This window comes from Scatophagus argus, chromosome 12 (genome assembly GCF_020382885.2).
Source record: "Scatophagus argus isolate fScaArg1 chromosome 12, fScaArg1.pri, whole genome shotgun sequence".
Taxonomy (NCBI): Eukaryota; Metazoa; Chordata; class Actinopteri; family Scatophagidae; genus Scatophagus; species Scatophagus argus.
The window spans coordinates 8,236,054-8,253,852 of NC_058504.1; the positions used below are offsets into that span (position 1 = coordinate 8,236,054).

General features: G+C 41.8%; 1 protein-coding gene across 4 annotated transcripts in view; it reads right to left on the reverse strand.

Annotated features, from left to right (window-relative positions):
• pcdh19 (protocadherin 19) overlaps positions 1-13,055 on the reverse strand; it is a 53,736-nt gene extending 40,681 nt beyond the window's left edge. Inside the window, exons 1-2 of one of the 4 annotated variants that reach the window (XM_046406190.1) lie at positions 9,531-13,055; positions 6,961-7,093 (exon numbers count right to left, since the gene is read on the reverse strand). In XM_046406190.1, coding sequence (XP_046262146.1) covers positions 6,961-7,093; positions 9,531-11,677 — 2,280 coding nt within the window. In that variant the 5' untranslated portion in view covers positions 11,678-13,055. Of the gene's footprint in view, positions 1-6,747; positions 7,094-9,530 lie in introns of all 4 variants that reach the window. The other 3 variants (XM_046406191.1, XM_046406189.1, XM_046406188.1) reach the window with 3 other exon arrangements.
• Between the last annotated feature and the right edge of the window lie 4,744 nt (positions 13,056-17,799).

The following is a 17,799-nucleotide window of genomic DNA, read 5'->3' on the forward strand; positions in this document are numbered from 1 at the left end:
TTGTTGGACAACTAATGTCATTATGTGCCAATCTTTAGTTTCACAAAAAAATCCCATTCCTTTGATCTTTAAAAGGATTACAAGAAAGTTTTAAAACTAATCTAAAATATATTTTCTTTTTCGGTGATGTCTGACGTCTCAAACTAAGTAAAACCGTCCCTCAATTTTGTTGTACAATGACAGTAGAGACTATTCTATTCTACTGTATCTGTAAAGATGGATGAATGATTTGAATTTGATCAGTACTTTTTTATTTAGGTGTAATTATGTGCTTGTGTATGTCTACTGATGTATAAAATTAAAAATTTCTGTTGTGGCAGCAGTTTGCTGATGGTGTTAAGACTGAACGTTTGATAACATTTGATGACTTTATCCTGGACTTAAGTTAAGTTAGTGCAAAGCTTAAAACTTAAAATATATTCTCACACCACTGCTGTTCGTCTAACACCACCTTCCACATTTGCAGGCACATTGAACTAATGATAATATTTGCTCTACGGAGGGGGAAAAACATCTAGTACTAAGAATAAGAACATGACATTATTGCATTCTCTAGAGGCTGATATGAGTTGTGCAATAAAAGCTCTTTCTCATCCCAATAGCAGATTTTACAGAGAAAAATTACATCTCAGGCAGCGGCAACGCAGGTTGAGCAAAATCATTGGCATTCTATAAACAGACCTCTCACACCTCCCCTGTTCCTTTCTGTCTCTCCTCGTTTTGCTGTTTGTCCACAGTATTAGTCGCTCTGTATGCTCTTCACCAGTCACATGTTGTTAAGGACACATACAGTGACATGTGTACATCAGACGCTGTCACTTGTGTGTTTCGACTCTTAAGCTCTTTGTCTGGATGCTCTGATCCTGACGAGAGGGTGGCAAGCCGGCGGGCCCGGATGCCTCTGACTGGCTGCCTAGGGTTGTTATGTCATTTCATCGTACCTCTGCAACATCAACAATGACATGCAGTGACGGGGTGTTGCGGGTTCGGGTCAAGGCTATAAAAACCCAACCAAGTGTAAAACTAGCACTGGCTGTGCATGAAGTGAAAACCATCTTGTTGAGTAATGTCACAAATCACCCTACAGCCTCTCCAGTTTTTGCGTGTTAAACATGATGGGAGGAGCCAGCTGAGGATTGTAATAAGAGGGCACGGAGTACATCACTGCCACACTATTAATTCATTTTTGACAGGAACGACTTTTTTCACCTCATAAACACTGACACTTGAAAAACGGAGCATTTCTGAAGTCTCTGCCTTACAAATAACCTCTCTAAATAATTAACAGGTTCTTCTGCCACTCAATCAGTGAGTGTCTGAAGCTTTTGGAGATAAAAAGATTCCTTCTCAAATCCTTTGAAAGGAGCAGACTTTAAAGAATGCAACATACACCCCTCCCCCCCCTCCAAAACATCAAAAATTGATAAAATGACTTTTAAGATCAAGCAGTTACGTATTGCACAGTATCTGTTTATCTGTTGTGTCTTTTCCGACATAACTGACAAACGTTTTGTATGTTCTGTACCAACAGAAAATCCCGTTGTCTTTTATGCTAAGTTTTTTGACAAGACATTGGTTATATGTCGTTCAGCCCTGTCCTGTACTGTAAACTGCACTTAGAGTAATTGTAAGGATCACTCAATCATCAAATTTAAAAAAATAATAATAATAAAAAAAAAAATGTTAACTTCTTTGAAATCGATTGTGGGCATCTTGTTCCCTGGGAGTAAATACGGGTTGGTTTGAACTGCAACTGTGCCTGTGTGTTTATAGAAGCAGGCAGTTTTACTGTCCTCTTCCTTTCACTTGTGTGACTCTAAATTTCATTAAAACTTGAGCTTTTTGAGCTAGTTTTGCTGAACAGGTTAACGAATAGCTTTGAACAGTCGGACAACGCAAAATGTGAGAACTTAGACAAGATAATTTTGTGTTTCTCTGCTTTCCGTGTTCTCCTCTCTCAATCACATTTTCACCCAACAGTTCACATTCTCTTTTTTTCTGCCAACCACAGTGTGTTCAAGTCAACAAACAAAATATAATTCTCCCAGTCTGTAAAGACAAAATGAAAATAAAGCTTGAATTCATAGCAAAGTCTGCACCATCCTCTTGACAAAAAAGACCTTCGGAAAGTTTTTATGCTTTTAAACTAAAAAGCTGCTAAGATGAGGGAAAAATAGAAATTATTTTATATGCCATAAAGCTGTCTACAGTGAGGAAGACCTGGAGCTGCAGTACCGGTAAATATGTTTAGTTTCATTAAAACTGGAGCTGTTCTATAAAATCTATCGCTAAAAGACTGAAACTAAGGAAATCTTATTATTAGCATTTATAGCCAATCATATCTTAAACACCAGGAAATAATGACAATATTAAAACAAAATTAAAAGAATACTTGAAATGCAAAATCACAGCAGTGTTTGATTATCAGAAATGTTGAATTATGCCTTTTACTTCTCCATATGTGGGATTTCGATCATAATGTTGTAAATGATAATGTCATGGTCCCTATTTCAAATAAATGTGACACTCCATAAGAAATATTGTGTGCGCGTGTGTATTCATGAGTGTGTGCGTGGGAGGAGATTGGCAGTTTCAACAGATGTGTAGCATGCGCTGACAGCATGACATCTACTTTGCATGCTCAATATGACACGTTTGAATGCTCCTATGCATATTGTTGTGATGTGAAGTGATAGCGAGGGATGTGCAGCCTCCCTGGAACCACTCCCTGTTGTCTCTCCTACATCAATATCGAAATGTCTTCCTTACTAACAAGGAAAAACAGAAGACTGGTGCACTGAGATACCTTGTCAGATGTCTTGTTTCAATTTTCATTTTCTCATTTAGGTCCCTTTGATTGACTGTGAGAACTGAAGAAACAAACACAAACTGTACATCCATTTTTGGCAGAATTTGAATGAGTGTGACATGCAGTAGAGTTTCATCGAGACTTATGCAGCAGCAGTATATCTAAAGAGACAGTTCACCCCAAAATCAAAAATGCATATTTTCTTTCTTTCCTGTATTTCCCATATTTATTCACCTGGAATATTTTGACGTGAGTTTCAGAGTTTTGGAGACACCAGCTGGATCTTGCCTTCTGTTAGACATAATGAAACAAAATGGCACTTTGCTTGTGATGCTCAAAAGAAACATTTGGAAAACTCAATAGCGCTGTCACTTTACAAAAATCATGACCCATTCACTCAAGATAATCCACAGAGCTTGTTGTGAGCAGTTTCTTATGAACCGTGTTGTTTCTACAAATCGACACCATATCATCATGCTCACAGATGAGAGGCTCGTGCTCGTGATAATGGGGGATATAAACATTAATGCTCCGCCAGCTGTAACTTCAGCTAGCGTAGTTAGTTTTTTTAGCTAGCCTCTCGTCTATCCTTTTTTGGGTTTTTAGCACCACAGGTGAAGTGCCATCTAAGCTGAATTATATTTAAGAGAAAGCTGACACCTCTATGTATCCACAACTCAATAACTTACATTTGGGGGTATAAACACACACAATAAGTCAAATATATATATATTTGATCTGGGGATGAACTGTCGCTTTATGAGCATCTGGAGAATGAATGCATCGATAATCAATTAACTAAGTGCAAAGACACTCCACCAACATTGAAGAATTTATACCATATAACCCCCCCTTTTCTCAAATTCATTTATCGTCTTTTTTCTGCTTTCTCTATCATCTGTGTAAAAGGAAAAATGCAATAGCTCACCCGAATAAGGCTAATCAATAAAGTAAGATAACTTATTTTCCTGCTGTGCTCATTAAACTGGAATCACAGGTGTGAGAAGCCCTAGTACACATTACAAATTCAAAAACACATTCTAGCCAAAGGCCATTCCTTTACTGTATAATTGTCTCCCCCCACCAAGTGATTCACTATAATTAAGCCATGGAAGACAGCTCTATTCTCCTGTGAGCATTCATATTAGTGCTACCACAGGCAGGTCTAACAAACATCTCACAGCTGACGCTTTTCAAAACAACGGACAGCAATGTTCAGGGGGGTATATACAGGTACACATTCTCACAAGGGAGAATACAAAATACACAATGCAATTGCAAGTATGAGGCCTTTGGGGAGGCCTGTCACTGTTATCTTGGCCAAGTCTCCTGTGTTTGTGTGAGTGTGTGTGTGTGCGTGTGCATGTGTCTGTGCATACACGCCAGCGTGCTTTGTTTGAAGCAGGAAAAGCTCAAGTCCAGCTGCTCTGCCACAAACGGGTTGTTCGCTGCTTCACATGAACTAACAATGGAGGAGAACTTTGCATCAATCAAAAACAAAATTTACAAATAAGCAAGAGCTCAGATCCTCTTTACCTCCATTAGTAAACCTAATATGACCTCAGATCCACATTTTAATCTACATGTTTAGAGAATAAACAAACACGGAGAGATCATTGTGCCATGGTATGAAAACAAAAAGCTCTTCCGACGAGGATAAATGAATCATGGATAATTATGAGGTTGCCCTTAGGATGAAAACATTTTTTTGGGGACAAAGCAGCCTTAGTAATTAGAACAGTGCAGCCACTCGTGTGTCCTCGCCAGTCAAAAGGATAAGGGTTGAGGACTTGTGGAGTCAAGTGGTTTCAAGCCCATGCATGCTCATTGTAACAAAGCAATTATCAGTCATTTCACCGCTGTTCGTTTGTGCTATAAATGGCATTGTAATTATACTGAAAACATTTTTTATTTAAGAGCAACATTTGTGCATACTGTAGAGCTTCTGTCGCTTGCAAATGTCACAATGGGGAGGAAAGAAAACAATGATAACTGTCGTGCTGTGGCTACACTGTTGGAGGGTAAGGCATGCTTTCCACCCCTGGTCTCACTTACTTTCACACACACACACACACACACACACATGTTTTATTTTCTCAGTCCAGGGATGAAATGCAAGGAGCGGGTCAAAGAGATGTTTGTCAACATGATGTGCAAGGCAGAGAGCAATGGAAGCTGCATGCTAATCAGGCCCAGCCTCTATCAAGCCAATCAACTGCCTCGAAGTAAAAAGAGAAAATGTGGATGGGGCTCAGACACCTGGCACCAAGACTCATTGACTCTCACTTCTTCCCTTCTTATCTCTCTATTTGACCTCACACAGCTCTATAAAGACAACTACAAGCTTTGCATACGAGTCATCAAAATCAATCTCCAACCCTATTTGTCTCCCTCTCAACTTTTTCATTAGCTGAAACAAATAAAGGCTCTACTAATCCTACGGCAAATGTGCTTTTATTGGATGGTTAAGCCACAGAGATGGGTTGCTGCTGGAGCCTTTTACAAAGTCGGCTGATTTCTAGGTGTTGTCAAACCCACGTTTTTTGGCTGAGAAAAGAACGATGTTGACCTACATTGTACTACCTACCAGCAAATACAATCACAGCATACGGGTCAGTGAATGTACCTGCCGAATCCCCCACCTCTGCCTCCACTGACCGGATAACACCACAGGACAACCTCCTAAAACACTCTTTCCAACTGTGTTATTTACAGACACACACACACAGACTCAGTCAGAACCAGCTCAGACAGGCCAAGCAAATCAGCATGCCTGTAAGTAGGTCTCATTGACCCCTCAGAATCCATTGGTGTCTGGATCTTTCTGGATCATCCAGTCAATACATCAATATCCATCTTGTTTTAAGACCCCAATACCAACCCCACACTCCACCTCCTTCTCACTGAATGTCAAACGGTGATTGGAGTCATCAATTACAAGTGTGTGTGTGTGCACGTGCGCATGCGTTAGAGCTTATTTGCTGCTGTCTATAGGAATGAGCATGATACACATTTTTATACACACACACAACAATGCACATTTTCTCTGTCACACACACACACACACACAAACATAAATGGCCTTTTCTCCCATGGGATCAAGGAGAAGTGGGTCATGAAGAGAAAGAGAGAGGCTGCTCAAGAATCCAATAGACCAGTTCATACATTCCAAAATCTATAAACTAAAGATCAGCTGGTCAGCATACACTCTATCAGCCTGAATAGTCTTTCAAGTCAGACCTTTACTGCTCTGCTGGAGCCATGCATGGTTTGTGAGGGTAATTCAATGGCTGGCTGTGCAGAGCGGCCATGCAGTAACACTGCAGCCAAATGGACAACACACAGATAAAGCATTTAAGTAACAATTATTCTTCCCGCTAGCACCTGAAATGACGTGTGGTGGGGCTGATTAACTGGGTCAATACATCTGGCAGGTGTTCAGACTCCTTTTTTTTTTGCAATAGCTCAGCACAGACAATAAAAAAGGAAACGAGTGGTGTGAGAGAGGCCAAATAATCCACTTTGTCAGGCCTCCAAATTCTGCTTGGCAAAGCGCTCTCAGTCACAGGTCAGCTTCAGTGTCTCGGGCCTTCTGAAATGCCTTGAAGGATTCCACTCAGACCAACTGACATAATGTCACACATGCCATTTCAAATAGCTCAGCTTTCCATCAATAACAGGCGGACATTTTACTGACACTATAGTCTGTTCTGCAGTGGAATGCTAAATATCACTAGACCTTGAGATGTGCTGAAAGGTGCTGCATTGAATCTCTATATCTCATTGTTAAGATTCAACACAATCAAGGAGAACTATTAATAATGATTTAAGATTTGGGAAATCTAACATAGCCAACTGTTTCTGAAGCTGAAATTGGAATCAATTTTAAACCAAACATTCCCATTCCCAGGATTTATGACAAATCAACTGTATCTCACCTCTGGCAGTGGCATGCCGTTGATGATGAGGTCTGGCTGCTGGTGGCTCTGCCCAGTGAATGGGTGCTGATAGCCATGGTTGGGAGCCGCATTACGCGAGTTCTGGCTCTCCACATTAAGGAAGGTGCTTTCGGAGCGCCTACAGCCCAGCGGCAGGCTCTGCTGGTGGTAGTCGAAGTAGTTAAGCGAGGAGGTGAGAGATGAGCAGCTCACCACATTCATCTTGTCTGTCTCCTCAACGTCACGTGGCACTAGGCGGATGTCATTCTTGCTCAGCTTCTTCTTCTTGCTGGACTTCTTCTGGTTGCCGTATGAGTACTCCGCCACCCTGCGCAAGTAGAAGAAACTGAACAGACTCAATAAAGCAGTGTTCTGCCTTCCCCTCCCCTGTTCACACGGTCAAAAAGCTTGCCCACCATGCCAGCTAGGGCACTATTCAACCATGGGTGCCAGACAAAGGCTCACTGCCTCGTCCAGAGGTGGAACAGCACACTTAAGTGACTCTCCACTCCCGACTTGCAACTGAGCTGTCGGCCCTTGTTTGCTTGCATTTGCATGCTTTACAATTGACATGTCACAAACAGGCAGACAATATGCAAACATGCCAGAACCACAGAAACAAAGCAAAAGAGCACACTGATACTCAGCAGAACTACCGGTATATGCAATCATATTCAAAGCACACAACCCACACTAATTCCATTTTTTTCTTTCATTATCAAGCAAGCCCACTAGCAATACTGAGTGCCGGAGAACTGCAGATTCAAATTCATTTAGCTGCTCTCAGTGGCTGCTTCAAACTTGAACTGAGTATTTTGACTTTAATAAGAGCAAATGAGCAACACAGCCATGTTTTATCAAAGGGTCCTCAGAATGGGGGAAATATCGATTCTTTGCACAGCTTTGCAGTTTTCCACAGGAGAACAGATGCTATGCCCTCTATTTTGATGACTACAAACTTCACTAGACATACACTATATCATTTGTGATGTTTTTTACCATCTGCATTACTTCAAATTCAGGAAGAGCCCATTTATAACCTTTAGGGCATGGAGCATATGGTTTATTTCCTACTACAGGCCACAACAAAACTACATTTACCCCCATAACTGCAACATCTGGAATGTCTCTGTTCCTGTCTCTTGTCTTTTCCTGAATGTCTCAGCCGCCATTGGCCTCTGTTCTTCAATAAAACGCACCTCTAATCCTCCGTCTCTTCTAAAAATCACGCTGGTTTAGAAGCAGCACTCTGGTTTGTCTTTTTGATTTTTCTTTTCGATCGCATCTTGAAAACAGCCCCCTCCCCCATTCTACTCCATACTCCATCTCTTTTTCATCTATCATTTTAAAACGTTTGCTCTCTGTTCTGTGCCTAAATTGAAATCTGGGAGGGGAAATCTTCAGAGTCAGACAGACTGACAGAGGACAAGCTATAAATTGGAGATAACTGCTCCTCATATTTGAGGTGGCGACTGAGAAGCAGAACACATCGGCGCTGATTAAAGCACCCAGCACGAAGAGCAGCTCCACTAACAGAGTAAAGTACTGAGAGCAGTTTTGAATTTGGAATTTGTTTCTTCTCTGAATGAAAGGCATAACTGGCAGTGAAAATACAATATTGCAGAAAGTACCTGTTGTGATCAAGATTCCGACACTCTGGTATCACTGTACATTAAATCATCTTGACTAAAATAAAAAATATTTAGAATAGTTTCTTGGTATTTCTGTGATAAGAGTAAATGTGAGTCCTTTGCGTTAACTGTGTAAAGGTCATTACTGACACCTGAGAAGTCGTGCTTTTACATAGAGCTGCTACAGAGAGAACATGAATTTATTTCTGAAGCTAAGCAATTGAGAAAATTTTGAAAAGTTCTTTAAGTTTTGATAATTCTTGCATGTCGACAAAAAATATCATTTCTGTATTGAGAAAACAACCAGCGCAATGTTGGTTCAGTTTCAAAATATTTTTTTATCAGGACTGCATGCGTGAAAATGGTCCAAGTTAACTTCAAATTAATAAAATTATGTTTTTAGCAAAATATGATTATAGCTTCAGGTTAAATTCTAAAATCCAATCTATATGTAAATTTATGGTGGAATGTGGCACAGGCATAGCCGGAGATGATAATCAGATTGATGAACAAAACAGAATGTTCAGTGTGCAAGGTCTGGAATATAATGATCTGCTCCTTTCAGCAAACCAGGTAAGTACCTTATGATTATGATGTAACTTATATTTCATATAATTTAAACTAAGTTCTTCTTCTCCTTTTTCTTCCTCTTATTATTATTCACTTTTGTTGTTGTTCCAAATATTCCTTGGTAGTTAAAGTTAAATCTGAACATCCCTTTAGGAATGTCTATAATCACGCCAGATTTAAAATGATAGCAGCCAATCAGCCATGGTGGAGGTTAAACAATAAATGTCCGGGACTTCTATTGAACCAGCGGGACGTTAATTGTCCGGCAACACACTCGCAAATTGAACATGACAGTTGAACGGTCATATTTATGAGTCAATTGGTTACAATGGACGGATTACATCCATCAATCACGTTTCCTTAACACGGAACAGTGGGCCTCATCAGAATGTGCCTGATGTAAGGCAGTTGGGCTTCCTGTCTGCCTCAGTTTCAGCTGGGGGAAAAAAAAAACAACCTGCAGTCCTCACATGCTGCATGACAAACGCAAAGCACTGTCAACTCACAGTTGCAGGCGCACGCTCTCTCGTGCGAGCGCGCGCGCGCACACACACACACATATATATCAGATTCAGTCAGTACCTGCAGTTGTACGTCCGGATCTCCTTGTTATCCCTCTTGCATTTGACTGCCACAAAAATCATGGTGACAAACAGGATTGCTGCGATAGACCCCAGAGCGATGATGAAGATGAGGGACAGGTTGACAGGTCCAATAGGCTCCTGCGCGCTCAGGTCTGGTGAGAGGTACACCACGATGTAGGCCGAGGCGGACAGGGAGGGCTTGCCGTGATCCCTCGCCACCACAGTGATCTCGTAGGTGGATTTTGCGTTTTCTCCAAACATCCTGGTGGAGCGCACCTCTCCGTTCACCTGGTCGATTTCAAAGAAAGCCCTGTCTCCCTCAGAGATGGTGTAGGTCAGCCGCCCGTTCTCCCCCTCGTCGTAGTCATCCGCTTTAACCTGGGTCACCACGTAGCCCATCCCAGCGTTTCTTGGGATGGAGACCTCCGCTGTGCCATTAACCAGTGGAGGGTTGGTCATAACAGGTGTGTTGTCATTGACGTCCAGGACAACAATACGCACAGTGGCGTTACTTGATAACGAGGGGTTACCATTGTCTCTGGCCAAGACTTTGAAATCAAAAGTCCTGGTGTATTCATGGTCGAATGATCTCATGGAGTAAATACGGCCAGATGGGTTTATGCTGACATATGTGTTTACATCCATGTGCTTAATCTCACCGGGAACTATGGAGTAGGAAACCGTGCCATTCATCCCCAGATCCGGGTCTTCTGCGGATACTGCAAGCAGACACGAACCAGGGAGGTTGTTTTCCATCACCATCTCTTGATAGTGTGGTTTGAGGAAGTGGGGAGGGTTGTCATTTTCATCTGTGACTTTGACTACCAAAGATTTTGTGGCGCGTAAAGGCGGGATGCCACTGTCCTCCGCTTGGATAGTCAGGTTGTATGTGTCCTTTTGCTCTCTGTCCAGCCTGCCATCAACAAGTATAGTGGAGAAGCTCTCATATTCTTGAAGTCTGAACGGAACATTACCCTGCAGCCTGCACTGCACTTTGCCGTTTGCCCCAGAATCCTTATCTGACACCCTGACCAGCGCAATGACATATCCACGCTGCGCGTTTTCACTAACTTCCACCATCTCTGTGTTCAGTGAGAGTAAACTGATGACAGGTGGGTTATCGTTAGTGTCCATCACATTCACGGTGACTTTGCAGTGAGCTGGGATAGAGTTAGGACCTAAATCTTTGGCCTGAACGTCGATCTCGTATATTTGCGCTGTTTCATAATCCAAAACACCGTTGACAGTGATGATCCCGGTTCTGGGGTCAATTTTGAACGCATCTCTGGTTTTCTCGGTGACGTAACTGTGAAACGAGTACACAACCTCTCCGTTAGTGCCCTCATCAGGATCCGTGGCATTCAAGTCTATGACTAATGTATTAACAGGGGAGTTCTCCATCACATTAACCGTGTACACTGCCTCGTCGAAAACAGGGTTGTTGTCATTAGAATCAATTACTTTGATGTTTAGCTGAACCGCGCCTATTTTAGGAGGGTCTCCTCCGTCTTCTGCACTGATTTCATATGTATAATGTGACTGGGTCTCCCTATCTAACGATTTTTGCACGACGAGCTCAGCAATTTTGGACCCATCCCCTCGGGTCTTTATTTCTAGCCCAAAAAGCTCATTTGGGGTGATGGAATATGATTGCACTCCAAAGATTCCCGAGTCCGGATCGCTCGCCCCCTCTAGGGGAAACCTGGTACCAGGGGAGGCATTCTCAGAAATTTCAATGTCAATGTGGCTCGTTGGGAATCTGGGTGCGTTATCGTTCAAATCCTCAATTTCAACTTTGATGACACAGATCTCCATAGAGTTTGACATCACTTCTAGGGAAATAATGCACTTTGGGTTCTGTCGACAAACTACATCCCGATCTATTTTCATTTGGGTTGTAAGGATTCCTGCTGGACTGAGTTCCACCCATCGTGGTTCTGAATTGGAAATAACCCTTAAGTACGGGGGCTGCGGTGCAATCTGAAATCCTTGCTTTAGCGCGTCCTTGGTCACATTTCCAATCACTGACCCGGGCTTCATCTCCTCGTTTATTCCATACTTAAGATTGATAACAGCCTCAGTCCCGACCCAAAACAAGACGAACACAGCAATTAACTGCATTAATTCCATCTCCTTGGTTTGCATTGTACCTGTTGAGTTTTTCTCTGTCTAATAAAGACCTCAATTATTACGCACAAGAATGCATGTCAAAGAAAACAGGAAAAATGTTCCACATGAATCATCTCACTGAAGTGTCCGGAAAAGTGTTTGGATGATGAATAGCTCTTGTGTATGTAAATTATATCATGGTGCGAAAGCTATAACTGTAACAAGTGCCTTAGCCTATTTTACTCTCCTCAGCACATCCTCTGGTCTACTGCAGCGGACGAAACATTGGGGACGACAGATCTGTGAAAACATGCTGGATCTTCTCACAACAGTGATTTAGCAGTGCAAATCCGCGCACCTCTCATCAAGCGGCAAACTGGTCTTACACATGACTCATACGGCAAACTGTCCATTTTCAAGTGGGCAGAAAGGAGAAATGCTCGGACTGCACAGACACAAAATGAAAATTCCTGTGAGCCACAACAGTCCACAAAAATTTTAATCTTCCGTGCAGATCGAGTAATTGGCTTCAAAAGTCCCTGTTAAATTTTCCGCCTTGGCTCCAGCAAGCATTTAAGTCGCATTTCTGATAAACATCTTGCTCTGTGTGATACAGGCTATTACAAGCAGTGGTACAATTTCTTCCTTGGCCGGCAGATATGGGCATTCGAACTGCACAGCTGATGAAAAAAAGCTAAAAGGCTCTGCAGTCACAAATTATTCAACAGATATAAGTCCGGATATCTTTGCCTAAAGAACAAAGGTGCAGCAAGGTCTCATCACTGAAGTCCCGATTACCTTTTTATTTCCAGCAGATCAAGTCTCTCATCTCCTCCGCAAGTCTTGAAGCTTTTACTTATTAATTAATTTCCTCGTATCTCACTTGGAAAAAAGGCTGCTCATATCCCGGCAATTAGTCCATGCATCACACACACACACAAAAAAAAATCCGTTGAAAATGTAGCCAGAAGCCAGTGAGGAGGAAACTGTATGTACAAAACGCATTTCACGTTGGACTGAAGCAAAGTAAAAGCACGAGAGCTCATATACAGACTGGTTGAGGCAGGAAAAAGAAATCACCACTCGTTGCCAGTAGGCTGTCTAGTTGACTCCAACAAGCGCTCCTCTCGCCTCACTGGTGCACACTGACGGACGAGCAGCTACGAGCCGAGCGCTCAGTCTCAGGACCCGCAATCCCCTCAGCCAATCAGGGGTTACACAGGAGGGCTGGAGCTGCTGGTGGGTGGGGCAAAGTACAGCAATGAAACACGGCCAACTACCTGTTCTCCTGCAGATGGACGACTCATCGGGCAATTACAGCGAACAAGCTGAAACACGAGGCTGTGTATTAGATGATCGTTAGAGCGGTGGTTACAAAAGCAGGGTCTGGGGACCCTTGGGGGTCTTTAAGAGGGATCCATGGGTGCTATAGGAAAAAAAAAAAGAGTAACAGACTAATTTCCCTCAACAAAGGCACAGAGGAGATGCTCGGGATACTTTCACTGATTTGTCCCTGTTTTCTCTTCTGCTGCAGAAGCCAGAGTTTTTCTGTGGACGTGTATGGATTAGTTTGATCCTGTGACGAGTTTGATAACCTCTGTGCCAGAGCATAAAGCATAGCATTTTCCGCTACCCTCAAGCCTACTGCATATTTTCAAGTCAAATATAGACATGGTGATCTATAGGGCCGTTGCAACTGTAAGCATTAGATTACATCATTTATACCCCCTCCTTTAATGTGCACCATGTCTGAACTGAACCAACACCAGGCACCATGGTGAGGCAATTCACAATAATGAACAAACATTATAGATTATGGTTTCCATGTAGCAGCATGCTCCTATGTAGCAGCATAGGAGGAAATCTTGCCATAAGGACAAATCAATACGTAATAACACACATTTTCTTCTCGGGTGTCACGAAAATAAAAAAAAAAACTCCTTAAGATTTCCCGAATAAACATTGCCCTTGAGTGCCCTTATCAATTACACAAAATACTCTGAGACTCGCTGAGTGAAATATTATGTTCTTTAAAATGTCAATACGATTGGCTGGTCACTGGTGGTCTCAGTTCATTAAAGGTCACAACCAACAGTGTGTGTGTGTGTGTGTGTGTGTGTGTGTGTGTAGCCCATACCTGCTTACTGTTAATGATCAACAGTTACTAAACAGAATTTTACATTTGATCCTTTTGGATGAGGATGTCAGCAGCAGCCTCAGCCTACTGAGTTTATTAATATAGTTTCTTCCAACGACAAATAAGAAATTGCCTTTATATATACACATATATACATTTCTAAAGATTAACAATGAGGTGGATGGACTATGACCTCTAGTCTGTCGCTAATCGTCATAATAAAAAGAACAACAAGACAATTAACAGTTATTATTCCGTGCGTCCTCTCAGCTTTATCTCCATGTAACTCAGGTCGACATTATAGTGATGTTCCTTATGATATGAACAATTCATGACTGTTGCACGTCAGCTACCTGAGCTAAGAAAACCACAGAAAAAGGCGGTGAATGTTAAGTTCCTCTTTTATCCTTCGCACATATTGACTCTCATCACCCTCCCCGAAATCTCACTCTTCTCATTCAGATAGATGTGACACTCGGTCACAGCCGGGCCCACACACAATCTCACACACACTCTCGCACACACCCTCCTCCTCCTCCTCATCCTCTCTTGCAGCCAGGCTGCCTGCCTCTCAGCAGCGCACTCAGCCGCCATCACAGCCTGACGAGGGCAGGCAGCTTTCAAAGTCACAAGGGTGACACCTAGCGTCCGCTCGATTCTGTTCTTCCAGCTCGTCCATTCACCACCAGACTGTTTCAGCCCCGGTGATGAAACAACAGCGTGCCACAAGAATAACAATGAAACACTGGCAAAATCAATTTTCTGTTTATATTGGAACAGAAGTCTGCAGTTTGACCACAATTATATGCTGTCCAAGAGGTGAATTAGTTCTGAGCCATATCCAATCATTGTTAATCAATAGAGTGATTGAACTGTATATGGGGAGTACAATATGAGCTGCTGTTGCGCAATATGAACATTTAATTAACCATATTTGTTTATGTTTTTAATCTATAACGAAAACGTGACATTTTTTCAGTAAATAAAAACGCGTGGATCAATAGTAGCAGCTTCACTGGGTCTATTTTAGGGTACTAGATGGACACTGCGGACATGAAACTGTTCGTATAATTCAAATACATGTGGATGTATATCTTACACGTTACAAGATCAAAAGTAATCAATATAAGAATATAAAAAGCAATCATTATTCAATATAGCTTCAATATGCCCTCGCAGAATTGCCTTGTGTGGTATTCTTCTTATAAATATATGTTCTCTTCCCTTGCATGATGCGATCACAAGAAAGTATCAACAAAGCAGCCTGTTTCCTCTTCCATAGCACTTTTTAAGACATGTTGCAGTCACATAAAGAAAACACCAGAACAATCTCTAAGCTCATAAATTCATAATGTCAGCAAGTTAAACAACCGTAGGCGGTGGCAGGGAAATTTCTTGCCTTGGGGCTTTCTAATGGCTGTATGTTCAACGTAGTGGATGTCGCGTTTGGTATTTCTATCAGTCTAAGATGATGTTACACAAGCTTGCATTGCCTGCTTGATTGTAAGCTGAACATGTGCAAGTTCTCCCTGGTTAAAGTACTTTTAGTTTTACATGACGTCTGTGTACGATCAGGAGACTGGACTGCTCATATGAGAAATAACATATAGTAATAAAAAGACACAAGGACTTTTGGAATTGCGGCTTTTGTGCCTATCCTTATCTAATACTGTCTTTAAGTGACAAAACAATGAGTTGGTTCACATCAGTAGGATTAAGTTGAAATTTGTGACATTAACCCTACAATGTCTGGGTCAGAGATTCTCTGCAATGTAAGTTTTGCTCCAGTTTAGAGTGCTACAGAGCCTGATGAGGGCTAAGAGGGTTAAAAATCTTGCAGATCTTCTTGGCCCTGCAGTTGAGTGCAGTGTGAAAAAAAAAAGAGGCAACAGCACTGCCTCGAGCAGCAGGGTTGATCATAAACTACAGAGCAGTAATGTAGCCACAATGTATTTCTTTCTCTCAGAGAGTGGTGGCATATTTCATTTATGAGCTACAGTCTCCCTCAGTATACTTCCTGTTGTTGATATTCCTTTGTGTCCTTTATTGATTTTACCTTTATGTTAAAGTTCTTAAATTTTCTGTTGTGAAAGGTGTCACGTCGACTGTTTAGTATATGTTTTCAACAGCATCATTTTGGTTGGTGAAATAAGGAAGGGGAACTGATTGTAAGAACATAATTTGTTTATCTGTCTACTGATTCATTAAACTTTCATTTAAGCCCAGTAGTTCCTGACAGACCACACTTTATGTTCTGGCTTGATTCCTGTTTTTCATCATTGTACAATATAATCACGGGTATAGCAACTCTCAAACAAGACGGTGGTAAACCTTCAATTACTTAACTAAAAGGTAATACATTTTGCGTGGAGTTTGAAAGTGATGGTCAGTATATCTTTTAACACTTAAATGATAAATGCTGTCAAAAATACAGATAAAAATTTTAATATGTGCCCTTAATTCAAGCTAACTACCATCGCTGCCTAAAAACAGAAAGAAAATGTGTGAATTGCATCCATCAACACAGGTTTATATTTTGGAGAAAAAACTAATTTTGCAACTACAATATGGTGTTCCTTCATTTACTGTGCAGATGTCAACATGTTTCCTGACACAAAATATATGTAGCACCACACTGTGTGAGCTGTGAGGCTACCTGAGTCCATGGGTATTTCACTACATCACACAGGTTTTGAGCATACCAGTGCAGTTGAGAGTACACAGGGAATGACTGATTTTATTTCATATCATTTTTTTTCCTCTGCTGCCAAGGAATGACTTGTGTCTGTACTCTGTCCCCGCTGCTTGCTTGGAAAGGAATATCTAAGCTCTTCTGACAGATGCTGGCGTTATCACCCGTATGTCCTGCCCGGCAGTGGAACTCAGCCCATGCACAGACAGGGACTTACAGGAGCGAGCACAAGACAGCAAATACAGACAGTGGCACATTGATTCTGAATGGGCAAAATGGCCACGCTTATTTTGGCTAGAGCAGAAGATGACGTTATTATTATGGTCCTCATCCATACAGCTTCTCAAAAAAATTGATTCTTGCTGAACACCCCTTGCCAGGGGCATAAAAAGGAAGGGGAACTGACAAGCTTAATCTATGGGCCTCTCGTCAATGACGATACGCCCTCTACCGCATTCCACACTGTGCCTGTCCATGGTACATCAATTAGTATCAATTCTCGCTATCCATCTGAAGGTTCAGAAGTCCCCTGGGCTCACCAACATGGCTGCAAGTACAGTTCAGCAGCAAAATGGGCTTCTTTCCCGTCCTTCAACAACTTTTTTTGTGCTGTTGGTAGTTGTTGTGCTACTTTTAATTTAATCCTGTTTTTAATCCGAATATCCCCAAAGCACTGACCTGAGACCCCCATCACTGCTGAGTTGAGGAAGAAAGAGTAGAGCTGGTACAACTTGGCTTTGTCTCATTCAGTCAGTGTGTTAATACCATACAATACCATTTCCTTCTCTCCCCATCCCTCCTCTGTGAATCAGTGAGTGGAAATAAAGTGGAAGTATTTGTGTTTGTGTGTCTCGGCACTGTGCTTTTCTCTATTATTTACTTGAGTGCTACCATAGAGGAAAACTTTTAACTTTTCTCATGGCTGCTGGTGATGCACATATCAGGCACAAAAGTGTCCTCCATTACCAGCACAAGAGCTTGATTTTCACATATTTGGTTTTATGTGTTTCAGAGAAATGTCAAAGGTTTCCTTTTGCCCTGCTTTGCCAGACACACGCACACACACACACAGGAAATTGATTCAGATGGTCCAGGCCCTTGATGCATACAGATGCAAATGAGTGAAAGGATGGCTGAATGCGGCTGTTTGAAGATGCATGGTTGGTGGGGCTCCTGATCATCAAGAGCGGCATTGATTTAATATGCAGTTTGTTGTTGTTTAAACAATTAATAATTAGTAACCCAATGACCCATTTGCTTCTGAAATGAAACATGTTTAAGAGAAGCTTGTTCTATTCGTGCATAATTGGTTTGGCTATTTATGCTGTT